This window comes from Babylonia areolata, chromosome 21, assembly GCF_041734735.1.
Source record: "Babylonia areolata isolate BAREFJ2019XMU chromosome 21, ASM4173473v1, whole genome shotgun sequence".
Classification (NCBI taxonomy): Eukaryota; Metazoa; Mollusca; class Gastropoda; order Neogastropoda; family Buccinidae; genus Babylonia; species Babylonia areolata.
This window is the reverse complement of record NC_134896.1, coordinates 42,589,604-42,617,087: the sequence shown is the minus strand read 5'-3', so window position 1 is coordinate 42,617,087 and position 27,484 is coordinate 42,589,604. Positions and strand designations below refer to the sequence as shown.

General features: G+C 38.7%; 1 protein-coding gene across 3 annotated transcripts; it reads left to right on the top strand.

Moving 5' to 3' along the window:
- The first annotated feature begins 4,591 nt into the window (after window positions 1-4,591).
- LOC143295664 (serine/arginine-rich splicing factor 4-like) lies at window positions 4,592-27,032 on the top strand. Of its 3 annotated transcripts, none has more exons than XM_076607280.1 (9): window positions 4,592-4,691; window positions 12,867-12,990; window positions 13,524-13,594; window positions 16,318-16,410; window positions 17,633-17,641; window positions 18,223-18,292; window positions 20,427-20,500; window positions 21,129-21,242; window positions 24,882-27,032. In XM_076607280.1, exons 2-9 carry the CDS (start codon window positions 12,868-12,870, stop codon window positions 25,210-25,212), a joined length of 885 nt encoding a protein of 294 aa, XP_076463395.1. In that variant the 5' UTR covers window positions 4,592-4,691; window position 12,867; the 3' UTR covers window positions 25,213-27,032. The 3 variants fall into 3 exon arrangements, with proteins under 3 accessions (XP_076463395.1, XP_076463394.1, XP_076463396.1); XM_076607279.1 differs by having other exon boundaries at window positions 17,606-17,641; XM_076607281.1 differs by lacking the exon at window positions 17,633-17,641.
- Window positions 27,033-27,484: the final 452 nt, after the last annotated feature.

Here is a 27,484-nt window from a genome sequence, read left to right as displayed (position 1 = left end):
TTCTGTCAAAGTATTAATGTATACATTTGAGTATTATCGTTTAGAAGGGGTGGGCGATGTGAATGAATGGAGAGATGGGGGAAACTGGGCAAATGAGGGTGAAATGAGGGTGAAATCTGAAAAAAAATCTAAATACAATTACAGGAAAGTACTTAAAGGACTTCGTAAAAGAGAAGTTGTTGAACTAACAAGCGAAACAACTGATAATAAATGCAGAAAGTCAAAAACATCAACGTTTTCAGTCACTTGTGAAGACACACTTTCGTGTACATAAGGCTTCATCAAGCTACAGTCAAAAATTATATGCTTAATTGTCAGGTTACTAAAGCATATGCACTTGACATTAGAACAATTCTTGGTCCGTAATGAATTTGATAATAGTCTGAGAGTTAAACTCAGAACTGGTCTGCGAATTGGACCAAAGTCTGAGAGAGTCAACTGACGAGGTTTTAGAGTTAAATGAAAGCACCTATAAAAAGTCTCTTTCTAGTATATTACTTATTTCCTTGTATGACAATGGGCAATATACTTTTTATACTATCTGTATAATTCTTTGCTCCCCTTTTAGCTGCTCTGTCTGCTTGGTCGTTATAAAGGAATCCAGTATGGGATGGTATCCAACAAAAATCAACATTTGCACCCTACACAAATAATTTCAAACAATAAATCTTCTCCTTGATTATTCTCAAAAAGGAGCAAACTTTTCAAAACAGATTGAGAATCAACACAAAATATGATATCACTTATCATCATTGGTATTTGAACAAGATGATTTAAAGCCATAAGGATGGCCGCCAATTCAGCTGTAAAAATTGAATGTCCCTCTCCTAAATGATTTTTCTGTTTTTAGGCCAGGAATGACAAAAGCAGATCCCGCACTGCTATCATCCAGAACCGAGCCATCAGTGTAACTTTTAACTGAAAATCAAAATTTTCTTCTAATTCAATTCTGACAATGCTGCTATTATATATGGAGATTCTCCTTTTGTTGCGTCAGGAGTACATATGTTGACGTTTGCTTTTGTTAACTCCCCGGGAGGGACAGGTGGCACCAGAACACGACGTGCCATATCATGCCATTAGTCATTCGGATGAGACGATAAACCGAGGTCCCGTGTGCAGCATGCACTTAGCGCACGTAAAAGAACCCACTGACGGCAACAAAAGGGTTGTTCCTGGCAAAATTCTGAAGATAAATCCACTTCGATAGGAAAAACAAATAAAACTGCACGAGAAAAAAAAAGAAAAAGAAAAAAAGGTGGAGCTGTAGTATAGCGACGTGCTCTCCCTGGGGAGAGCAGTCCGAATTTCACACAGAGAAATCTGTTGTGAAAAAAAGAAATACAAATACAAATGTAAATCAATGTCTGAAGAATGTAAAATAGGACACACATGTGTGAATGGTTTGTAGATTTAAATTATTTTGTGCATTTTTTGGAAAATCAGTATCAGACCTAATATTTAATTCATGAAAGTCCTCCACTGCAGTACATCTCACAATGTATTTAGTAGAACTTAATTTTCTGATTTCATCTAGTGGTAAAATACCCACAAGCTTATAGGCTTCGGAGGTCTTAGTATGCACAGGTACACAGAAAGCCAGTTTCATAGCTTTACTGTCAATTATTCGGAGCTTCTTTAGAAACGTCGGCAGAGCAGAAAAGATGATTTCTTGACCGTAGGTCAATCTTGATCTTACGAGATATGTCGCTAAATGTAAAAGAATTTTGGAGTCTTGTCCCCAAGGAGAGCGACTAACAGTTTTTAATGATTGATCCAATCTGTTGTGTATTCATAATGATTTTTAATGATTGATCCAATCTGTTGTGTATTCCTTGGTGGTGAACTGCATTGAGAAGCCATGGGAGTACTTCTTCAGCATTTCCCTGATGTTCGTTGGTACATGGTGCATCTCGAGAACCAGATGGATCATCTCATGAGGAACTGATCCATACGCATTTACCAGATCCAGTCATACCACATCTAGGTTCTTTTTCTCTGCCTTTGCTCTTTGGATCGCATCCCAAATCATTGTGGCATGTTCTACACAATCAGGAACTCCTGGGATGCCGCCTTTCTGGACTGACACATCCAGGTATTTATTTTCTATGAGGTATTTTGTCAGTCTGGCAGCCATGGCAGAGAGGAAGATTTTCCTTCAACATTTAGGAGCAATATTGGTCTGAACTGGCTGATGGTACTTGAATTCTGCTCTTTGGGAATGTACATGCCATCAGCTATCATTCACTGGTCGCTGACGGATCTTCAGGTTCCTCCATGCTGATCTTATCACTCTGTGGAGCCACTCAAGGACTTTATGACATTTCTTGTACAGCAGGTTACGGTATTCCGCCGCAGTTTGGCCCTGGTGATGATTTGGCCCTGGCTTTCTTGACCACTTTCCTCAAGGGTTGGTGGTTTTTCACTAAACTTCTCTGGTTTCCTGGGATGAACCAAACCCTTGAGATCAAGTGCCGGTTTCTTGCTTTGCAGATCGGAATACGTTTTCCTGAGATGTTGTTTAAGTGTTTCTTTGTCCACGGCTGTGAGTGTCCCTGATTTGGGCTGCTCGAACAGTTTCCTGGCGAACTGAAAGGGGTCTCGGAAGAAGCTGTCTGGTGCCTTTCTTTTTGGTCCTTTTTCTCCTTGTTGATTCTACTTTACTGAGGGCACTGTCCTCAGTTTGCTTTCGCCAGGTCTTTCTAAAGTTTCTGTACGCCGGGCCCTGCTTCTCAGTCAAATTCTGAAGCAGTCTTCATCCTTTTCTTGATAGTTCTTTGTGCATTTCAGATGTTGTCCATTTCTCGTCGTCGTCTGGATTTTTGAGGAGGTGTTCTTGTCTTTGGTTCTTTCACTCCATAGGTTTCCCGGCGACAGGTTGCGTACACGATATCTCCATAGGTGGCAAATTCTGTGTTCCAAGGTCAGTGCTCTTTCCTATCAGCGCATCAAGTTTTTGGACTATTTTCTGGTCCAGCTCTTCCCATTTCGTTTTTGCACGGCCGTTATCAAAAAAAGAAAAGAAAAAAAATAGTTTGCAAACATTTATGCCCGGAACAAGGAAGAGGGGATGACCAAACAATGTCGAGAGAGAGACAGAGATAATTTGATAAGGGAAAGACACTGTGTTTGAATGTTAGTTTTGCTGAAAAGTTCGGTGTTTCGAGACGTAATACAGTATTCCGGTTAAAAGATAGATTTGTTGTTGTTTTTTGGGGGTGGGTGGGAGGCAGGGGTAGGGAGGGGGAATCACCTAATTTACAAATTATAAATACCCGATTATATACTCATTGATTTAAATCTATTACGTAAGTTTCACATCAAAGGAATTCGTTTTCAAATGTATGTAACCATGATAAGAGCGTGTAAACCCCGTAGGAGAACGTCGTGTATTGACTATAAACACGGTAGAAGGTGAACGATGTTTTGTGTCTGATCTTATATGAACCGAAACAGGAGAAAGGTGGCAGAATGGTTAGGACTCTCATCTACTAATACAAAGATTCTGTGAGGGTCTTAGTTCAATTCCTGCTCTCGTCCTTTCTCCCACGTTTGACTGGAAAACCCAACTGAGCGTCTAGTCATTCGGTTGAGACGATAAACCGAGGTCCAGTGTTCACTGAAGCACGCACTTGGCACGCACGCACGCACGTGCACACACACACACACACACACACACACACACACACACACACACACACACACACACACACACACGCCGTGACACAATACACAAAAACCCAACACTCGCACACACCGACAGTGACACTACTGACAGACACACTGACACAGACACACACACCGTGGCGCGCGCGCGCGCGCGCGCACGCACACACACACCACATATACGCGCGCGCGTGTGCACACTAACGCGTGCGCGCGCATGTGCTCAGTCTTTTTGTGCATATTTTTGAGAGTGCGTTTGTGTGTCCAAAAAAACTTTTAAAAATTTAATCGACAGTTATAATTTATTCTGATTCTCTCTCTCTCTCTCTCTCTCTCTCTCTCTCTCTCTCTCTCTCTCTCTCTCTCTCTCTCCTGTGCTAACATCACTATCACTTGCACCTCCTCTACCACTCTACAACTGATACACACACCATTTATACACTTTTTTTTTCTCTCTTGAATCTATTATTCAGTATGCCATTTTGCTGACTCTACATATAAAATTGTTCGTTGACTAGAAAATAGCAGAAAATGTAGGTACTATATCGACTGCAGGATCAGTCTTTAAAACTGAAGAACAAATCGACATTTGTGTGACCATTTTGCGTTTGTCGTTTAACTAAAGAAAAAAACCCCGTTGGTTGTGTTAAATGGGATCCGATGTTTTCTCAGTGTGTTGAATACAGTGCTGATATATGCATGTGAACAGTGTTTTTGTTTTAATGTTTTTATGTAATATATTCAAACGTATGAAAACATTGGTGGGTCCCTTACAAATCTAATAAATCCTGTTTCATTGTGTGTGTGTGTGTGTGTGTGTGTGTGTGTGTGTGTGTGTGTGTGTGTGTGTGTTCTGTTGTCAGTCCCCAGCTGTGCTTTTTGACCTGATCACAAAACAGGTTGACTGTGTGTATAGGCTAATCAATTCACAGCGCCACGACGGAAGAAGACGTTGGACGGCGTTAGTTGGCTCCATGTTGAACAAGGGCACGGTTTTAATTAAATCGTTTTATTAACTAAACAAGGTAAGCTTTATTACCGACGATTGCCTTTTCATTTGTGAAATTTTGACTAAAGAGTTTTACATGTTGTTGTACCAGTACGTTTTTTGCACAACCAAGTGTTGGAATTATAACGGCTTTCTACTTTCCTCAGTTCTTCGGAACATGGACTCCATGCGTGAATCACGTGAGTGTAAATTATAGAACACGACGCTGCATGGTGATTAGAAATTGTTAAGAGAGGTGAAATATTGAGAGTGAAATAGAAAATTTAAAAGGCTTGGATCCTGAGTGAAGGGTTCAAGTAAAAATAGCAGCATGGAGTCCTGTGGCTGGATAATTTAATACAGTCGTTCTAGTCGAGCTGCACGGTTTGTGGTCAACCGGTACCACAACACATCTAGTGTCATCGCAATGATCGACAGGCTGCAATGGCCGACTCTGCAGCACAGACGGAAGGTAGCTAGGCTTGCCATGCTACGGAAAATAATGGACGAAGAGGCGATCGTCGATAAAAGCTGCATCGTGCCAGCCCCACTCAGGCAAAGAAGGAAACATTCTCGCCAGCTCAACCAGATCCGATGTAAAACCCAATACAGACAAGATTCCTTCTTCCCCAGAACGATACGTGACTGGAACAACCTGCCTGAAACAGCTATAGCAGCAGACACCTTGGACACCTTTAAGTCTAGGGTGCCCCCCAGTCAGTAGTTAATTAGATAATAGGTCCCCTACCCCACCCCCCCTCTTCCCCACCCCCTCTCTTACCCTAATATTTTTTTAGTTTTTTTAAATTTATTTTTGGGGCCCTGCCGTCTTAGATCAGCAAGGGACCGGCTAGCTCGGAAGGGCGAAAAGTGAAGTGATAGTAGCCTGCCGGAGAACCCACCTAGAGTAGGACTAAGTTTTCATCCTTACTAATAAAGTAATAGGTCTGTCACTTTCTGTAGCTTGTTTTTCTTTCATCGCAACCCAACAACAATAATGGCGTAAAAATCAAATTGATGATTGTGGCCGTCAACGCAATGAAAGTGAAAGTATACTAGTACAGTGCAGTGATGTAGGGACTGGCAGTGGCAGGTCATTGCCTGGACTTCTCGGCCTTTTTTATGTCCTCATCGAATCGTCATCTTCACTTTTTGACTCACTTATATAAACAAAGTGAGTGTGTTTTAACCCGGTGTTCGGTTGTCTGTGTGTGTGTGTGTGTGTGTGTGTGTCCGTGGTAAACTTTAACATTGACATTTTCTCAGCAAATACTTTGCCAGTTGACACCAAATTAGGCATAAAAATAGGAAAAATTCAGTTTAATTTAAAAATAGGAAAAATTCAGTTATTTCCAGTCATCATGTTTAAAACAATATTGCACCTCTGGGATGGGCACAAAAAAAAAAGAAAAAAAAAGAAGCCTAATTATATGCAAACTGCATTTACTGTTATATTTATATTTTTTGTATTCTCTATAACTTGGCACTTTGACATGATATTCTGACACAACAACAAGAGCTGTCATTATTATCATTTTTTGTTCAAACAGGAACTTCTTTTGCTATGCAAAATAATCGTGTTGATTGTGGCTACACAACAGAAGAAGAAGAACCATGGAAGTTTTATTTATTTTGCAAACGTTTTGGTGCAGATAGTAAAGAAGGGAAGTTACTCTGTAATTAATACCAGGGGACTTAATTTGCTTTAAACTGATCTTTCTCATCTTAAACATTACATTTTGAAATAATGCTCAATGCATAAAAAGCTTGTGTGTTTTACTCTGTGTACAGGGCTTTCACTATGTTCATTCGCCCAAGTGGTCTTTTTCAGAAAATACTAAAATCAATACGACGAGTGGACTTTACAGATCTGTTGGCTGAGCCCTGAAGGTCATGGGCAAAAATCAATTGCGTACACATATTTATACACATTCAAAGCGCGTGCTCATATTCTTCGCGAACGCGAACGACGCCATTTTGTTTCAAGTTGTTGACCTGCCCGTTCAATCCTATATTCAATGGACAATACACGATAACATGTGATGGAAAGTTGGAGAAGGAGACCGTTAAATATTTATTCAGAGAAAGATTTGTGAACGCCTCATCACTTACTGGATTATGCCCCAAACTGCCATAAAAATATCCACAGAATCAGTCGAAATTCACAGTCAAAAATTGCAAACCATGTGAGTTAATACCCTTGAATTGATCATGATGAAAGGAAAAAATTTCCAGTCTTGACTATTCTCAAAATGAAGTCCTTTTGACTTCTTATGACGTTTAGAAGTACTTGTACTTGGCTCTACATGTTATTAGTTTACCAGAATACTAAATTTTCATATCAACTTTAAAACTATAAAACTAGAATAAACATAAAAGAGAAATTGAATCGACCGTGTCATACTACATTCCCGGCGGGTGTAACTAAGCTTGTACATCTATCTAGATCTAGTGAAAACGGCTAAATGTTGCAGTGTGATTGCGGCGATAGCCAGTAAAAAGAATTTTTAATTGCCCGTAAAGATTTTTTGAATGCCCAAAATACACCAGAATAATATGAATAAACCGCATTCTCACTGCGAATACCGCAATTGATTTATCGCCCTTTAAAAAAAAGTATGTTCAAATGTTAAATTTTAGAACGTCAGTTAAGGAGCCACGATAGTGTAATGGATAAGGCAGTTTCTTCTCACCCGAACACGCGGGGTTTGAATCTGGTTAGGACGTCTTTTTTTATTTTTTTTATTTTTTATAAACGCGAAGCCTTATAATAACAAATACAGAACACATTTTAACGATTACATTTAAAAAAAAAATTTTTTTTTAGTGTATCACAAGTGAGTCTTAAGGCCTTGCCTCTCTTGTTTCTTTTTAGTTTATTTTCTTCACTTCTTTCTTTTTAGTTTATTATTTTTCAGAATTTTCCTTTTGTCTGTTGTAGTTCTTCTGCTAGAACTGCTTTCATTCATCGGCCAAACAATTGTTCTTTCAAGATGGTTTTGGTGTCGAGGAGATTTTTGATTGTATTATGATGTCAGTCAATGTTACAATAATGAATAAACCTTTAAGAAAATGTTGCTAAGATTAAGCTCCTCTGAAAGTCTGGATACTAGTGCCCACAGATTTCTTTCTAATTTAACTAAGACTGTTGAGAATGTTTTTTAAATCTGATGAATGGCAGAATCAGATGAATGCCTTCAGGCTTCACACAGTCCATGATAACCATAGATTCTTGTTCTGTGTTCTTTTACAGGAATTAAAAAATAAACAAAAACAAACTAACATAAACAAAACAGCTACAAAACAACTGACGTTGCAAAATCGGTGGTCATTGTTTGTAGGTTCCTTACCAGTACTTGAAAATACTGACATTTTGAAATACCCAAGTAAGGCCTTATAAGTGGTTGCATTTACACCAACTTTATAAGTCCTTATGCCAGCAAAATCATGCAGGTCAAAACCGCTTTCAACAAGCTTTGAAGAGGGATGCTGTGCAAGCATCACAGAGGCCTGTGAGAGGAGGAAGGTAGCAACTGTGCCAGCTAAACCAGGACAGTTAAGTAATTTGACTCCATAGCCACCTGTGAGTCCACAACAGATGAGCTGCGCAAGCTGTCATCAATTCATCAAACTAATTAGACTGCCAAGACTTTCAGAAGAATTATATAAACACAAAAGATGAAGTAAAATCATAGTCTTTGATAAATTCATAAGAGGACAGTCATTAATAATATAAATTTTACAAAAATCCATAAAAAATAGCGACTTGGTGTTCTGATTATGTTAGAATGATCAGAACATGAGAAAAGTCAGCATTTGTTGCAGGTTGATAGTCGTTCAGATATGATTGTCATACCAAAAAAAAAAAAAAAAAGTGAACTTCATATAAAAAGTGCACAAAGACAATGTCCTATATAGGGCAAAACTGAAGACAGCTTGCCTGGTAAAAGACTTACATGCTTCACACAGTGTTGCTCACAGTTTTTATTTTATCTGACTTGTTTATTGCACATATGGTAGTTTTAGTAGTTAGGGAGGCCTTTAGTTTTAGTAGTTGGGGAGGGCTTAGATATTTTGGAGCACAAGTAGATTGTATTGTCCATTTGACCCCATGACATCTAGATACTATCTGTGTATTTCTTGCACTGTGCTTAGTAGTCATTAAGGAAATTAAACATATTATAAAATAAATTGGAGACATGTGAAAGGATAGAGAAAAGGTTAAAGCAATGAGTACAAAAAATGTGTACCATGATAATTGCACATAACGATTTCTTTCCAGGAGTGCTTTTTTGTGTGAGCTGCTGGATGTCACATGTGCAAAATTAAAATGGGAGAAAATTAGCAGAGCAGACTTTTTGTCTGTCTCTGTCAGTCACTTCCATACATCTTTACATATGCAGTTTGTACTTTGTGTGTGTGTGTGTGTGGTTTTTTGTTGTTGTTAAATAATGTTTCCAAACACAAGTCTGTTTTACCTTTTATTTGGTTGTCTGCATGTATGTCACGTGTGTATGGTAAACAAACAAAATTCTTTTCATTTGAAATGCATTATCTGTTGGCACACTCATTCTAATTATGACAGTACGCTTTGGGAAGGGCACAAAAATTATAAAAGAAAGTGTTTCCGGTCATTTTTACTGTTACCCCCTCAGCCCCCCCCCCCCCCTAGATTTCAGCACTTCAAATTTCAACATATTGACATTCATTTATAGGTAGCAATAATTTAAAAAAAAAATCCTTTTTAGTCATATTTATTTCATTAAAAAAAAAAACAAACAAAAAAAAACACAAAAAAAAAGCCACCATGGCGAAGTGGTTAGTGTCGTGTATTGATGGATGGGAGGATGCGGGTTCAAATCTCAGTGGAGGTGGGTTTTTTGGCCCGCGGCTGCCTCCTATTCAGAGTTCAGATTGCTATGGGCTTAAATGGGAAGACTGGGACCACACAGTCGAGTATCATTCACTTCTTGGATGCGTCTTTGGGTGTGTTGCTCTAAAAGTCTAATTTCCTTACCAACACTGCGAGTGTCTGTATCTCTCAGGCCTGGTTGATGCCGGGATATGATTATGACAGGAAGCATAGAGTACATCCTTGTAACATAGTCTCAGTCCTAAAAGGACCTCCATAATTGCATTGTCGTCGTCACTGTCATCTTCCTCCCTGTTCATCATCAGTATGTACAAAAAAGCCAAATTGTGTGGCTTTTCATGCCCTGCTCTCATGTTGACCTCAGTTTTGATACCCTTTTACTTCTGCACTCAGGACGAATCTTGACAAGGTCTTCAGTGTCAGCTGATTCATGGGGGACTGCCATTAAAGGGAAGTGATGGCGGTCACCACTCGAGGAGACGCTTACTCAGTCTGGCTCCGCTACTTAGCCATTATTGTTGTCAGTAGGGGGCTTAATAGGTGGTGTCCTGATTACGTTCAATCAGAACAGGTACTACCAAACACCACCGAAGTGACTCAGCAGCAGTGTAGGGTTTCCTCTGGTGTGTAGGCTCCTGGCGACCCAAAATCAGTGGTTCCTTGTGGACTTCGGCACTGGGACTGCGACAGATTAACCTGGGTGTGGCTGTGTTCGGGGGACTCGGAATGAGCGGCGTGGGTGTAATGCTGCTGAAACAGTGCAGATGAAGGGGCAGCACAAAAAACAAAACAAACAACAAAAACAAAAAATGCTGTGAACATTTCCCATTGTGATTGTATAAATCTTAGTCATGTAAATGATTTGCACATGTCAGTTTAGAGTTCTACTCTTGGTATGAATTTTTTTGTTTACACCAGGACATGGCACGTGTAAGAGCAAATGTAAGTTAATTAGCAAAGCAGATAACCTTTGCCTGTCTTTGTCAGTCACTTCTATACATCAACTAATTTCTTTTATAGTTCTTATTTGTTGTTGTAAATCATATCAGATTTAAAGGGCAGGTTTGTGTGCTTTCAAGTATAAAAGGGGGTATGTTTTTACTTTCACTAATGAAATTGAAAAAGGAATGTAAAAACTATTAAAATATTATGCTAGACTTTTACCCCCATTTTGTCAGATCAGTCACAATATGCCAGTTGAAGGTTTGCAAAGGTCAAACTGAAGTTAAAATGCAAATAATCTGACTTCAACCAGCCTTAATATAACGGTCGGTTTACAAAGGCAGAATGCAACCTGTTCCATGCTTAAAAGCTGCCAGCTGACGGCCCAGAGTGCTTCCCCAGTGGCACAAAGCTGTCCCACATGTATTCTGATGTTTTATGTGTCTGAGATTGGTTCAATAAACACAAAAAGACTAACACTAGTAACAGTTTGCTTAATATGTCTGTAGCATAAAAATATCAATTTAATCAGCACAGGTCTAGATGACTGGAGGAAGACCCCTTCCTCAGTTCTTGATAATGATTTGCTAACTGTATGATGGTGATTTGCTAATTATGTCAAGGGGAAGGCATATATGCAAAAAAACAACCACCAAACCCGCATCGAAAACTCAGACTGGTCCCAGTCAGCAGGCTAAAGCAACTTTGTAGGCTGTGCAATTACTGTGGTTTGGAATGATTTATTGATGATTCATTGGAATATGAAGACAGTGACAGTGAAGAAACTGGCAGTTGAAGTATGTTCAGTCAAGCCTTAGAAGCAGTCACTATTTTTGAGCAGGTGAGATGGAGATGACTAATAGTGAAAGCATGGGGAAGGGTTTTAGGATGGGGAGGGAGGTGGGGGTTGGGGGGGGAGAATGGTGCAAGTTGAGAGGTGCCATGATAGGCCAGTCAGAGGGCATGGTTGTGGACCACAGAGAACTTATTTGGTGTCATATACTGTATCATGTCAAACTGATGCAAACTAGGCCTATCGGTTTGCTCTGCAGAACTTATTTTCACTGAACACTGCCTCAGAATGGCTGTGGGCTATGATCACCAATTTATACAAAACCCAGAGTTGAAGTTGATAAGGACAGGAAATGTGTTTATTTCCCCCATTTTTGTCAGTCAACAGATGGTTGACTTGTTTGCAGAGGAGAGAGATCGGTATGCACAGCCTAACTAGTTCTTTGTAAATGTGTAATCAAAATATTTTTGTGGAAAAGCCCTGATTCAGAATAATAAATTTTCTTTCACTCAGCAGTTATATACTTCCTTGTATTTCTAGCTTTTGGGCTAGAGTAACTGGCTCCAGATGATGGGCCCCAATCAAGGCCCCACTGTTTACAACTGTTTCAGATGAAGTAGCCTGATCGGGGTGTTAAAAAGTTTTTAATTTTTGGAGTGGCACCTAATGTGTATAATGACGTTATAAACTAAGAATTTCTTAATTGTCCTTTCCACTCTCCAGTGCGACCAATAAATGCAGAGTGTGTTGCTGTACTTGTGAGCAGGAAAGTTATTTTTTTAGGTGACTGGTTCACATGAACAGTGCATGTCAACAATGGCATCTGACCCAGTTTCTTCTCAGTCACGAGGCAGACAACAGAATTAGATGAAGGGGCCCTTACGGGACTATACAGCATTCTGAATTCCGTCTGTTTCAAACTGTGTGTGCTTTCCTGGGTTTGTTTACGAGTCGTCAGTGTGTGCATATTTTGAACAAATATGGATAATTTCATCATCTCACTGGATGATATGAGAAGGAAGTTATATATGTTGTCCCTAACTTATGTGACTGATCAGTGTGGAAGTTTTTAGTTCATAGATTCTAACATTTGTTTTTTGGTGATTTTGTTTCTTACCCATACAAATGGGTCGTCTGTTGGGAAAGTAAGGGGAGCAAACTGACAGAATTTAAAAAAAAAACGCCAATAGAGAAAAGGTTACATCTTGTACAGACCAATGCTGTGTAGCGCATTTCACCATGCTGCACACAATCATAAGAAAGTAAACAATTTGATGATGATGACTGAATCAGTTGCCTAAACCTGGTACACCTTCCATCAAGTGTTTGGTGCAGCCACTCTGAATCATATCATCTGCTGCACAGACTACCACAGCATCAACAGGTTATTCCTGGGAACCATCAGAGACTGGAACAGTCACCCTCCTGAAGTTGTCCAGGTGGTCACTTTCACTCAGTGTCACCGTCACTCAGTAGATCCCGTCCCCTTTTTCCCCCATGCGCACACCCACAGTAGAAGCGACAGTAATGGGTAGGTACTAAGAAGAGAAAATTAGGAAAGCTGTATTTCTGTTGTACGAGTTGACTTTTTTTGTTTCTTGTAGGATGGGTACCAGAGTGTATATTGGACGTCTTCCATATCAGGCAAGGGAGAAAGATGTGGAACGTTTCTTCCGTGGGTATGGCAGAATCAATGACATCATGCTGAAGAATGGCTATGGATTTGTGGTAAGTCCACATAAATAATCTGATATATTGGCATTGTGCTTGGTTAAATTGAACTTTGTAGTTACAGTGACTGATAAGCATATAGTGTGGAATTTTTGATAAATTACATGGTCACATGAAACATTTATTATTAAAATGAAAGGTTTTGATTAAAACAAAGGGTTTGAAGAATAGTAACTGAAATTAAAGCTCTGATTATCCCCCCTCCTTGATTTGCAGTTTTGAAGAAATAGAAAACTTGAGTTTCCAGAACAAAATTGAGAAATGCAGAACATCATGATACTGATACTGAAAATATGCCAGGAAACTTGGGACACTACTGCTGAAAATATTCTTATGCACCACTCCTCTGTTCATACTTGTCCAGGTTTGTCACGCATTGTCAGTTGCACTTACAACTTGATCTGATTACTTGATGCAACAGTTTATGCCATGATCTAATTCACTATGAATGTCTTTGATTGATGCAACAGTTTATGCCATGAGGCTAATTCACAATGATTGTCTTTCATTTTAGTTTGTTTGTTGTGCAGGAATTTGAAGACTACAGGGATGCTGATGATGCTGTGTATGAACTGAATGGCAAGGAACTGTGTTCTGAAAGGTAAGGCTTGATTGACTCTAGGCTTTTCTGAGTAGCTCAGAGCGGACTTCTCACCCAACTGGCAGGTTTTTAATCTCTCTCAATTTTTGCATTCAGCATAAGTTAATTAACCCTCTTACCCCCAGGATGCTCAGCACTAATCAACCCTGAAATCCTATGCCAAGGCAAATAACTCTTGCGATTTTCGATAGTTGGTAATTATAAACATTGATTAAAAATATAATTACCTTCTTTTGTTGCACGTTTATTTTTCATGCATTCGTCGTCTTTTTATTCTTTTTCTTACTCAACTTGAATTCCAACAATGAACATGCTGATTTTTATGTTCTTTTCATTTTGAGGGATGGTGTGTTTTCTTATGATGGTCGGGAGAAAAACAACAGCAAACAAACAACAAACAACAAACCTACCTCACATGTAATTTCTCCATAATGAAAAGAAAAATAAGATCCATTTAACTAGCAAAATCAGGAAGATCGTGCAGAATTCAGATAAGTATCAGTGCAATTAATTTGTAACAGTATTGATTCCGACAGTCTGGCGATTGATTTGTGATTTTGGAGATCCGGCAATTGATTCACAATTTCGGAGGTCCAGCGATTGATTCATGATTTCGGAAGTCCGGTGATCGATTCACACTCGAGTACCAACTGCACTCTCAATATCAGTAAAACTCAGGCAGTGGATGTCTAGGTCACTCAGTACAGTCGACTTTTACAAAATTCTCACGCAGAAATCATCTTCAGAATAGTCGTTCGGATTACGCTACTACGATCGACAGTCATCGAACTCATCTTGCAACTTTGAAACTTCAAAACTTTGGCAAAACTTTACCAAATCAGTAGTATTGAACTAGCACAATCAGGAAGATCGTGCAGAACGCCGATGAATATCAGTGAAATCAAGATGAACTCACTGACAGTATTGATTTCGGAGGTCCGGCATTTGATTCATGGTTTCGGCAAAACTTGGTCAGTCGATATCTAGGTCACTCAGTTCTATCGATTTTTACAAGATTCTCATGCAAAAATCATTAAAACTGTTCAGTCATCTTCAGAATACGCGTTCAGATTACGCTGAAGCTCTCAGCAATCATCAATCTCGTCTTGCAACTTTAAAAATTCATAACTTTGTCAAAATTCAAGCCATTCAGACTCTGTAAAGTGCAAAATGTATGGCAGGAAGTGCCGAAAACGAGGCTGTGAATCTTGCGAGAGTCTCGTTTATGTAAACAACAATGGCTGCGTCCATAGTAGGCACGTGTTTAGACGGTGATACTGGGCAGGTTCAGGTGTAACACTGCAAGCTGATATTGGGCAGATTAGGTGTATAGTGGTTAACACTCTTTCAACAAAAACACCCGGTAGCAGCATGCTGTGTCACATGCAAAAGCGTCGGGTATCACCAGCTAAACATGTGCTTACATGGGTGCAGCCATTGCTGTTTGCATGAACAAGACTCTCATGAGATTCACAGCCTAGTTTTCGGCACTACCGATTTGCTTGAGTTTTGACAAAGTTGTGAATTTTTAAAGTTGCAAGAATAGTTTGATGACTGCGAAGAGCTTTAGCGAAATCTGAATGACGATTCTGAAGATGATTTTGAATTGTTTTAATGTTTTTTGCGTGAGAATCTTGTAAAAAATCTATCGTATTGAATGACCTAGAAATCGACTGAGTTCTGTCAACAGTGAGAATGAAGTTGGTGCTTGAATGTGAATCGATCGCTGGACCTCAGAAATCATGAAACAAACGCCGGAACTCTGAAATAGGTACTGTCAGTGAGTCAGTCGTTGATTTCACTGATATTTATCAGCGTTCTGCACAGTGTTCCTGATTGTGCTAATTCAGTGGATTTTTATTATTCTTTTCATTATTGAGAAATTACATGTGAGGTAGGATTGTTGTTTTTGTTTGTTTGCTGTTTTTTTTCCCCACCATCAAAGGAAAACATCCTTCAAAATGAAAAGAACATAAAAATCACCATGTTCATTGTTGCAATTGATGTTGAGTAAGAAAAACAATAAAAAGATGTGTTGAAGAAACTGCAGGCTAGTTGACCATCAAGTTTGACACTTTTTTTTGTAAGTACAAAGCAACATGAGCCTGGAAACAAAAATTCTTTGGCAACTCTTTATGATGTGTAGAATGCAGGAAAAATGAATATGTGTAACGAAAGGTGATTATATTTTTAATCAGTTTTTATAATTATGTACTATTCAAAATCACAAGTTATTCCCTTCAATGGATGATTAGTGCTGGGCGACTGGGGGTAAGAGGGTTTAATGACACTTGCCCCTCTCACATTTTGAGGAGTCCCTTGCATCTGTCCTTTGTACTGGAGAGGTGTGAACCATGTGGAACATTAAATAATGGAGAACTTATTTTTAATGATTTCTCATGGTTTTTTTCTTGTGATTCCTTTATGTGATAAGATGCATATCACAAGTAAGTCTTGAAGGCCTTGCCGCTCTTGTTTAAAAAAAAGAAGAAAAAAAGAAAGAAATGTAGAAGCCAGGAGATAAGTAAAGGTTTTTTTTAATTGTTAAGGTTTGGATAATTTGAGTCCAACACAACAGTGTTCTATAAATTTTTTGGGGGTGAAAATATGTACAGTTGGATAAAAAAAAAGAAAAAAGAAAAAGAAAAAAAAGAAAGAAAGAAAAAAAAAAGACAATTTTAAAAGCAAAATTAAACCTGCATTTTTGCATTGTTTCTATCTAGGGTCATTATTGAGCATGCAAGGGGGACATCACGAGGTGGATATTACGGTGGTGGTGGCGGAGGTTCTTCACGCAGATCTAGCTGGGTGGACAAGTAAGTGCTTTTTGATTCTCCCTTTACATACACTTGCTTTCTTGCCTTTCTTTTTAGAGCAACAGAGCATTAGTTCCATGTTTTTTTTTGTTTTGTTTTTTAGCTTGCTTGTGTTAATACACAGTGTGAGTCTAAACTATGTCATGTTTTGATTGTGTGTATGCATATGTGTGTATGTGTCCTTGGTAAACTTAAACAAATTAATAACTCTTGAAATATTTCATCTGTCTGTGCCAGGTTGGGCTTAAAATGGGGTTAAAAAAATCACAATCTTATTATAAGACTGCACTTCTGGGAAGGGCACAAAATAATATAGATAAGCCAAAAAATGTTTTGACATTCACATTACCATTACATTTTTTCTTTTTCACAAAACCTTTTTCTGACTTTTCTGCCACACTGGTTGATATTAGCAATAGTAGGTGTTTTTTGTTGTTTTTTAAATAATTTTTAGTTGTAATGTGACTTGTTCTGTTCAGTAAAGAAGTTATTATGGTCACAGATACAAGTAACAAAGTGGCTGTGTCTAAGTCCCCACTGTCAGAACTGACAGCTATCATTTATGTATTCTGTAACTTCATATCCATATTGGTACTTTTTTTATAACTGGCTGGTCCTCCACGTGTTAAAAAAAAAAAGAAAAAAAAAAGTATGAAAGTGATATGTGACAGGATTGCTGTAGCTGCACAAAGTATATGAATCATCTTTCATGTTCACCAAATCTATTTTAACACGGTATTTTTCCTTTTTCTTTCTCTTGCCAAACTTCTGCGCACACACAGACATGGCCACCCTCTGATCACCACAGTGTGACCTGTGTCTGTCTATATGTATGTTAAGTTTCCTTTGGTTTATTGTAGATGGTTCCTAATGTAATTTTTTGTTTGTTTTTTGTATGATGTGAATGATACTTTTACAAGTTTTAGCATCCACAAACATGGCCAACTTCTGATTGCCACAGTGTGACCTGTGTCTGCCCATTCAAAAGATGTTTGTCTCTTTTTGAGCTAATTGTAGATGTTTCCAGGAAACGTTGCCATTCTTGTAAAAGACTAGTTTAAAAAAAAAAAAAAAAGTTTTTAAAATGATCGTATGGTGCAGTGATATGTAGTTTGATTTTTACTTTTAGTGTAATAGGATGTTTTAGCATTGTCAGAATGCTTTTCCGGTGAGATGATGTTGTTTTTGTGTGCAGAGAAACTAATCATGGGCTTCTGAACAGGGCGCCCAGGTTCTGTAAATTTTGTTATATCTCATTCTGATTCACTACTCTGCGTAATCTTGCTGCCATCTCAAAATTACATTAACTTTGTTAGCATGTAGTAAAGCCAGTGGTATTTCAGTTCTTAAATGTCATTTGGTATTTTTGGTAGATCATCTGTTTCTACTTAGACTTTTTTCCCCCCAGAACACTTTTGGCTAAAATGCACCAGGCAACCTGTTTATCTGGACTGTTATATTAAAGAAAGGGTGAAGTTTTTCATGTTAAGTAGAAGGAAAAAGTGAAGAAAAAAGACTTGTGTTTACTTAAGCATTCATGGCAGAGGTTATAACATCCTAAATTAAAATATTTGCATTTAACACCCAGTCTTATAAAATCTATACAATAATGTCCTTGAAAAGTAACTCTTGCAGGTTCATTTGTGTTGTATTGAAGATGCTTAAAGTGCTCAGAGTGTTATTTGCGGTTAAATGTTAAAATATGTGAAAGAAAAATGAGCAAAACAAGAAATGACCATCCAAAGAGGAGTCGGAGCAAAATTGCTATTCAGCAGAAATTTACGAATCGCTGGGCACCCTGTTATATTTCAGATATGGACCTCCAACAAGGACAGAATACCGTTTGATTGTTGAGAACCTTTCATCTCGCGTCAGCTGGCAGGTATGTTTTTCATCTCTTTGGACTGTTTAAATGTTAGAATTAAAGTATGCACATTTGATAATGTTAGCATGTTAAGATACATTGTTTGAACGGTTGATTGCTTTGGTCTCTTGTCTGTCTGTCTTCTCTCATGATCATTTTTGTTCCATGGAGATCAAAGCTGAACAGAGCAAATTCTATTGTTAAGGTTTATTTCTTGCAGAGGCTGTTATTTGCATGATTGTGGTTCATAGAATACTGTCAGAAATGTTAACACAGTTTTCTGTTCAAAGACAATTTTGTTCATCCACCGCCACATTCATTTTGCTTCAAAACAGCAGTGAATTGCGTTCTTGTTTCTTTTGTTGTCCTTTATTGTGTTTTGCACATATATGGGTCACAGAATACTTTAGCTATTGGTTTAATGTTTGACTTGTGAGATTTGTAATGATCTCAGCCAGGAACTGTTCAATACATCATGCTTGATGTGTTATTTACATCTAAACAATGGAATAGATGCTGTTGACTCTCAAGAAAGAAAACTGCATAGTAAGTGTGTGCACAGCATCGCTGTCTATTACTTCCACTTCATAAAAAGAGCTATGGTATAGATAACGCTATGGACATGGATTATGACTGCTGTGGTGCAGAATAAAGCTCTGTGCTTCATAACATTTGTTGATACTTTTATTGCATTTTGTTTTTGCTATTTATTAGGGGGATTTGTTCTCAAAGGAATAAAAGGGAAAAGATGTGAATCAGTTTAAAAAAAACAGAAAAAAAAGAAAGGAAAATGCAAATGGCTGTGAGTCTGGAGAGCATTGACATTAATGATTTAGTGAATTGCATTTGAAATGTGGTGGTGTGAAATTAACGTACAGGATGTTTTCCTATTTGAAAGCTCTTGGCTTGCTTGACTGTTGGGGCGAAAAGGGCTTTCTGATGATGGCTCACAGTCCTCAACCCATACAAGTTCTCAGATGAAGGGGTCACTGGCTCTTGGCCTTGGTGTACGAGGTGGCATGACCGAGGATACAGTAGAATCATTCATAAAAGGGAAAGAAAGTGTCTGGCTGTACTGGCTGTGGCTCTGTCAGTGGAGGAGGATCCCGAGTGAAGTCTTCATGGCCTGCATCTCCTCTATTGCACCTAACCAACGTGCTGTGGTCCCTTATCCCACTGGTGGCTGGGCTGAGCATCTCTAAAGGGTATCTGACCAGGGCTAAGTCTGAGGGGCGGCTCGGGGCTGGCAGGCTTGCAGGCAACCCAAAGAGAAATGTAAACAAAAAACAAGGGCTGGCACGCATTGGGGTTCTTTCTCTGGCAATGGGAGGCTGGCTGACAGGGTTTGGGAGCCTCCCTCCTACAGACTGCGTACGCCCAGGCTTCCAGGTCTACGCCTTGGTGTGCCCATCCCCCTGCCGCTTGATAGGGTTTCCCTGGCCTTGTAAACACAAAATGCTGGTTAAGGTAATCATCCTTCCGTTTGATGTCTTTTCTTTCCCCATTCCCACCAGTGTAAGTAGCAGATTCAGGAGTTAAATGTCTGTTGAAATCCAAGGTGATGAAGCTCAATTGGGGATGAAAAATGAAATTATTTTGGGAAAATGTTGGGTAAGATGAACAGCAAAATGAATACAAAGATGATCAGCAGTGGGGAGTGGAGTGTCGGAAATCATTGTTGAAGTTCTTCCTGTTGTTTCAGTGCTCCATTCAGTACAGCAAAAAAAGAAAAAAAAAGAAGAAAAAAGAACGTGTATGTCTTGGGAAAAGGGGCTGGGGAGAAATTTATGTGTTGGGTTTGATTTTTAAAAAAAAAGAAAGAAAAAAAGTTATGAATAGAGAGTTTATATGTCCCCAGAAAATTTGTATCATTGAAAAAAAAAAGGGCTGTCATTCTTGATGTCAAAGGGGTAATTGATCTATAGTTGTCCATGTTTTTTGCTTTGTGTGTTTTTTTTAAGTTTGGTGTTTGAGCCTCCTGGACAGAAGGAAGTGAGTATTGTAACTTTGTATTTTTCCAGCTGCTTTTAACCTTAACTGGCTTTTGATTTAAAAGAAAAAAAAAGAGATTTTTATGACTTGCTTTTGGTTTTATGTGACTGAAATTATATGCGTATCTGATGAAGCTTGTTTGGTTGCTGTTTGTTTCAAGGACCTGAAAGACTACATGCGCCAGGCTGGGGAAGTCACCTATGCAGATGCTCACACAAGACACAGAAATGAAGGGTGAGTATGAACAATGACAATACAGTATGGCATATGTTACAAGAATTTGAGGAATATGTTGAACATAAATAATTTACATGGTTTCTCAGTTCATTTATAAAGAAAACAATTCAGAACTAAACTCTAAAACAAATATTTGGAAGCTGATACATTTATCTGGAAGCTTGTCCTGTGTGGTGTTTGTTGTACATGCAATCTTAACTGTGCTTAGTTTGCTTGGTGATAGGGAGTTTACAGAATTAGAGTAGACTTTGGAAGTTTCTTACCACTAAGCAAACTTGGCAATGCAAAGATCGCTTGTGTAACCAGGCCCTGGAGTGCTATAAATAATGCAGCCTTGACCATGGCACTGCATGAAACTGGCAAAATTTTTTTCAGAAGTTGTCTGGATGGAGGCAGGTCAAGTCTGCAGATTTCTATTTTAACCAGTTGTGTAACGCTTACATTCAGTGGAAAAGTACCTTTTTAGGAAAGAAATACATGATACTTTGACATGAAGGAAATACACTATACTTCAGAGCACAGAATCTTTAGAAAAAAATTTGACATTCAAGAAACTTTTTATTATTATTTTTTAATAGTTTCCTGTGTTGGATAAGTGAATTTAACATGTACTGATTGTTTGCAGAATAATTGAATTTGCCACATATTCCGACATGAAGAATGCCTTGGACAAGCTTGACAACACTGAAATCAATGGACGCAAAATCAGGCTGGTTGAAGACCGTCCTAAAAAACGCAGGTATGGTTCTGTTCTCATGCGTGCACACACATATACATTGTGCGTGTGTGCTCATAAATGGTAATACAAAACATTCGATGTCACTAGTTTTGGTTTGAATATATGTAAAAATAGTTATTCATTATAAACCATTTACTAAAGTGTTGCAGATATTTCAGTTATTTTCCTTGCTTATACATACAGGGATGCGAGAGCTGTGTGGAAATGCAGAGATACTTTTGTGTGTGTGTTTTTTATTTTTATTTTTTTTGATTTTATTATTTTTTATATACATATTTTTTATTAAGACAAAAAATGTTTTGTAAGTTAGGCTTGACTGCCGCAGAACACCAGAAATGCCATTCCTGAGATATGTGCATATCCGGAGATAAAAGGGTGTAGGGGTGAAACTTCAGTATGATGTTGCGGACAGCTGACAAAAAAACAAAAACAAAATACCGCCCCACTTTTCATCCGTCCCAATAATGAAAGGCTGTTTCTAATCTGTTCTGTGTTGACGGAACCAACTCTTGTGCCAAATATTGATCTGGCTGAGAGTCCATTCTGAGTCATTTTGATGAAATCTAGCATGCTTTGAATGAAACAAATGTGCTTTGATTTAACAACAAATAAACAAAAAATGATTCACTCCTGTCCTCAGGAGCTTACTAGTGTTAGCATAGCCCGATGTGCCAATGTGTATTTTTCACACAAAACCTACTTATCAGGGAACACGCACACAAACGCACAGACTCTCTCCCTGCTAGGGCCATTCATCACTAATGCAACAAAAACCACAACACTTCACAATGTTTTTTTTTCTTTCTTTTTTCTTTTATTTTTAATATATATACTGAAACTTCATCAGCTGATACAGATGATGCTGACGATGCCGTGTTGCACTTATTGGTTGCAGTTAGTATATGTTATTTAGATATGGGATCTATAGCCGAAGTACCAGAGATTGATCTTGGATAAGAAATGTCTTCGTTTTCTGTCATATTTTAGGCTTATTATTTTGGAAACACCATTCATTATTCTGTATGTTTATGTGCTATTTAAAAAATGTTAATATTGACTCCTGCAGAACAATAGTTGAAGTATTGGTGATTTGTGCACTGTTATACAGGTTTGTAAACGTTTTTGTTTCTTTTGGTCAGCTCCAGCCCCCTAACCCCCTAGTGAGGTGTCATCTTTCCATTACACCTGGGGCTTTTGTATCACCCTTACACATTCGGCTACAGTACACTTTTTTTATTCAGTCCCTCTCACATCCCTGGACAAAGCATTGTAATCCCAAGCCTGATAAAAGAGTAGGTTTCTAGTGCACACAGTTGAAGGGGAATTGAATGATCAAAATGCTATAAAGGGCTGGGAATTTGTCAGTTATCAGTTGGTCTGAAATTCAACATTACAAAACACCAATCTTGAAACACCAATCTTGAAATAATTGGTACAGCTGTCAGTATCACTTGGCAATGACTACCAGCTTATTTGTGGCCTGTTGGGAATAGTGGTATGATAGGCAGAAAATCGCAATATCCTGGCATAAAACCTCTTCTTGCCTTTGTGGGCTGCACCTCCCACATTCACATGGTATCTACAAATTTGAGAAATCGATCGCGCCTTAATTTTAGCCCGATATCCCAATCGAACCATATAATTATGTGACCTGGTTTGAGACAAAATTTGACAAAAAACAAGAACGCCAGAGAATCGACAGACAGACAGAAAATACGAAAAAAAACTTAGCCGTATGGAGAGCACAGGACAGGAGTCATAATGGCTGCCGGAAAAAGAGGGCGCTAGCCAGCGGGACAAAGGGGAGGTTACCTACTTCCGGGAGGTTATCGGCCGTAGTTTCATTTTCTCCGCATAGGCGGATAGTAGTTTGCACAGGCAGGAATGTCAGACCCCTGCCGGAGTCTGCACTAGTTGGGTCATGGTTAAGTATGTGTAATTAAAATTTGATTTTCAGGTATGAGATTTACATGGAAACTTGTAAATGGGTTTTTCCATTTAAAAAAAAAAAAAAAAAAAAAAAAAGCAGGAAAGCTTCAGAGTCAATTCCTGAGATCTGAGCAAATCAGGGGCGAAAAAGGGGGAGGTGGTGAGACTTAGGTGTGGTATTGCTGACAGCGGCTGTTGTGCTGCAGTAGCCAATGTATTTGACAACAAAATCAGAAGAAGAAAAAACTGCCACCACCACCTTGATTCATCCATCCCGACAATGAAAACCTGTTGCTCATCTGTTCTGTGTTGATCCATTGAACTGCCAAACATTGTGCATTACTTAGATCATGGAGTCAATGACAATGTCCCCAAATTGAGAGATTCTTATGACAGCAAGCACATTTTGAGTAAAAGAAATATAAAACGCCAGCAACACAACATTCACTCCAGTTTTTCACACCTAACATTGACTGGGAAAACACTCTCAAACATATACACACACGCACAATTTTACCATCACTTACACATTCATATACACCTACTCCTACCCAACAGACATATACAGATCTATACAGAAGTGTGCGCGCGCGCACACACACTCTGACACACACACACCTGTCCATCCCTGTCTTAGACATCAAATGCTTTTTGTGTGCTGATACTACATCGACTAATGTGTCAGTACACTTCATGGTTGCAGTTTGTCATTCGTTATCGGCTTATAATTATAATAAATGTGACTATCCCTAAATTATGGATCTTATTTTCGTTGAGTTTATTTATTATTTTTTTGTGGCACTAGCACTATTTTCGCTTGCTTTTCTTTGTGTTGTTCCCGCTTGTGTTTATTTCATATTTCATAACCTACAGTATTGACAGCTTTTAATAATAATAATGGTACTTATATAGCGCTAAATCTTGTGCATAAACAAATCAAAGCGCTTCCGCACCAGTTTTTGTAGTATCAGTATGTGTTCCGGTACCAGAAATAAGTGCGGCTTATGTATAAAGTTCATTTTTTTCCAAAATTTAGTGTTTGTGTGTCCATGATAAACTTTAGGTTGTCAGTGCTTATTTTTATACCAAATTTGGTAAAGAACGTGAAAAATCGGCTCTTTCCACACATTCTAATTAGAATGGCAATGCTCTTTTTGGAAGGGCACAAAAAATTGTAGAGAAGGGAAAAAAATGTTTCCACAGTCAGTATGTTTCTTTTTCACAAAACCTGTTTTTTTTAAAAAATCATTAAGTAATAGCAGCCAATTTATCATTTTCAGTTCTAATAGAAACCTGCTTAGTACGGAAGTTACATTGATGCATATATTTGCCAGGAGCAGCAAAATTAGCCAAGTGATCAAACATCAAATCTGAATATTCTGGGTGAGACAGATCTTGGTAATCCAAAGCACAAAATATGATTGAAGACCGTTGAGTTCAGTGCAGGACATCACAGGTCATTTGACCGGTTGATAACAAAACCAATGGTTCGTTTTTTAAATTTCATGGATTGATATAAATGAAATTACTGGTAAACACTCCACCTGCCCCATTGGTGATCTGTTCTGTTCTTAGCAGGAATCTCCTATGAGCTGTGAAGACTGCCTCTTGTGTCATGCTTTAACCATTTACCTTCCCCTTTTTTCTTATCATTTTCATGAGAAGACATTGAAAGAGAGCTTTGTGGTGATCACTCCCTTTTCCTTGCAGTCGCTCAAGATCCCGCAGCCGGCGCAAGAAGTCAAGATCTCGCAGTCGATCAAGACGGTCTAGAAGCCACTCGAGGTCTCGCAGCGACTCGCGCAGCCGATCAGCCAGCAAGTCAAGGTCCAAGTCTGGAAGCAAAGATCGCAAAGCCAAGTCGGAGGACAAGGACAAGAGCGACTCCAAGAAGAGATCCAAATCTATGTCCCGTTCCAGGTCACCTTCCCGCTCCAAGTCGCGGTCTCCATCAAGGTCCAAATCACCTGATGACCACAAGGGAGATTCCGCTCCAAAGCACAATGGGGATGCTCAAGGAAAAGAAGAGGATGAAGACTAGTGTGCTTCTGCCCAGAAACCTGTACATTCACAGCAACGACATAGATCAGGGCAGTTTGACTTTTGTCTATTTTTGGGGGTGGATATATGGGTCGGTAGCCCCTTGTCGTGCACTGTGAATAGCCTTGCCTTAGACAGCAGGGAAAAACATTGGGTTTTTTTAATGTTTTTTTAAAATACCAGAAATGATTGATTTTGTGTTTTGTTTTTCATGGATCAGTGCTGCCCATACTGTTATTCCTCTCGTTATTTCAGAGTGGGAGAATGTGAGGATGATTGACAAAGTCTGTGTTTGTTTTGTGTCCTAAATGTATTACATGTGGTTGTGTATGCTGGAAGTGTCATTACAATTGGGAGGGGCTATCATAGTTGAGAGGTACAACTTGTTCGTTAATGTCAGTGATAAGAGGTTGAGGGATTTAATGTTCTGTGTGCAGGTGTTTTGTATGTTCATTTCATATAGACATTCAGCTTTTTTTGTGTGTGTGTAGTGATGTTTTACACCATATCACTTGCAAGTTCCAGAATAGTTTTTAGTTAAATCAGACTGAATCACCAGTGTAACCAGTAAACATAGATAATGTGGAGGTGGTAATGTATTGAGTTTTTCACTCATTTTTGTTGCTTGATTATCACTCTTCAGCTGTTTTCCTCCTTTTTTGTTTGCATTCCTCTTATTGTGTCGCAGAAAATCCTGTGCCATAATAACTCGTAATTTTCTTATGAAAGCTGTTTTCTTTGTGCGTATGCATGTGTAGGGGTGCGGGTGCAGGATAATGATCATTCATTATTCTCATAGATATGCTCCACACTAATCTATTCCTGTTTGTGAGAAAAGAGTAATTGGTTGATCATGATGAATGAGAGTGGGTCCAAAGTGTTTGCTTATTTGTTCACCTTCTGAAGTCATGCCCATTATGGATTCTCATCACATCAAGTGTCCTAAATAAAATAAAAAAAAAGAAAAAAGCGTCACATTCATTTTACATCTGACTTTTAGGGGGGAAATGCATCACTTTTTTTGGGGGGGGGGGGGGGGGGGGGGGACACCTGCAAACCATTCAAGTCCATCGGAACAGAGCGATTGTTCTCACAGAACATACTGGTTTTGGTTTTATTGGCTTTCAAATCTTCTTGAATGGAAGGGTAAAGTAAAAGTGAATTGTCACAGGATTAAGAAACTGGCAAGAATTGCCATCAGATGTCCGTTACGCTGTCTGCTCCAAGTATCATTGTATTTTGTATTAACCCTTTTTTTGTCAATTTTTTTGTGTGCAATTCGAGTTGCTCTCCCCTGGGAGAGAGTGTTGCTACGCTGAGAGTGCCACCTTTTTTTTTTTCCAGCATGCAATTTTTTTTGTTTTTTCTAAAGTGGATTTTTCCACATAAATTTGCCAGGGACAACCCTTTAGTTGCCATTTGTTCTTTTACTTAATCGAAGTGCATGCTGCACACAGGACCTCAGTTTATCATCCCATTAGTATGACTAGCATCCAGACCACCACTCAAGGTCTAGTGGAGAGAGAGAAAATGCTGACGACAATGGGATTCAAACTAGTGTGCTCAGATTCTCTTGCTTCCTAGGCAGACGTATTACATCAAGGCCAACACTCCACGGAAATAACCAACTGATTTCAGGACAAGGAGTGGTGTAGTCACCAAGGGGGATGCTAGGGTATATTGGTGTATTTATGGAGTTCTAAAAATCATCAATGCTGCTCTTCCATCTCCAACACCATTTTGTTTTGTCTGATTTCCTGATTTGTCAAGCCCTTCTTTCTTTACATTTTTGTCATTGGATTAAATTTATATTCAGAGGCATGTTTTTTTTGTTGTTGTTTTTGGGTTTGTTTCTGGTATGTTTGCAGCTTGATCTTGATGTGTGTAACAAAAACACAAGGGGAACTACACCTGAGCATATTTTCTGTGAGTGAGCGATGTGCAAGTAATTTTTATTTGGAATGTGTCGTGGATTGTTTTCAGGTTTCATTAGCTTCACTCACTGCCCTGTTGAACTCCCAGAGGATACCACCAAAGTTTTGGAAATTTGTTTAGTGTCAGCATTATCCAGATAGGAATGGTTGCACTGATCTCAGTACAATCATAGGAGTGATTGCATTGATCCCTGTACCTTCATCTTCTTTAGCAGCTAAAGTCCTTGAGAGTCCTGATACCGTCTTGTTGAGAGTTGTGCTGACTTCAAATGCAAAATAAAATCTTCAACACAAAATGGGTTAACATGCTTTTTTGTATATTTACTTCGGTGTGAAGGA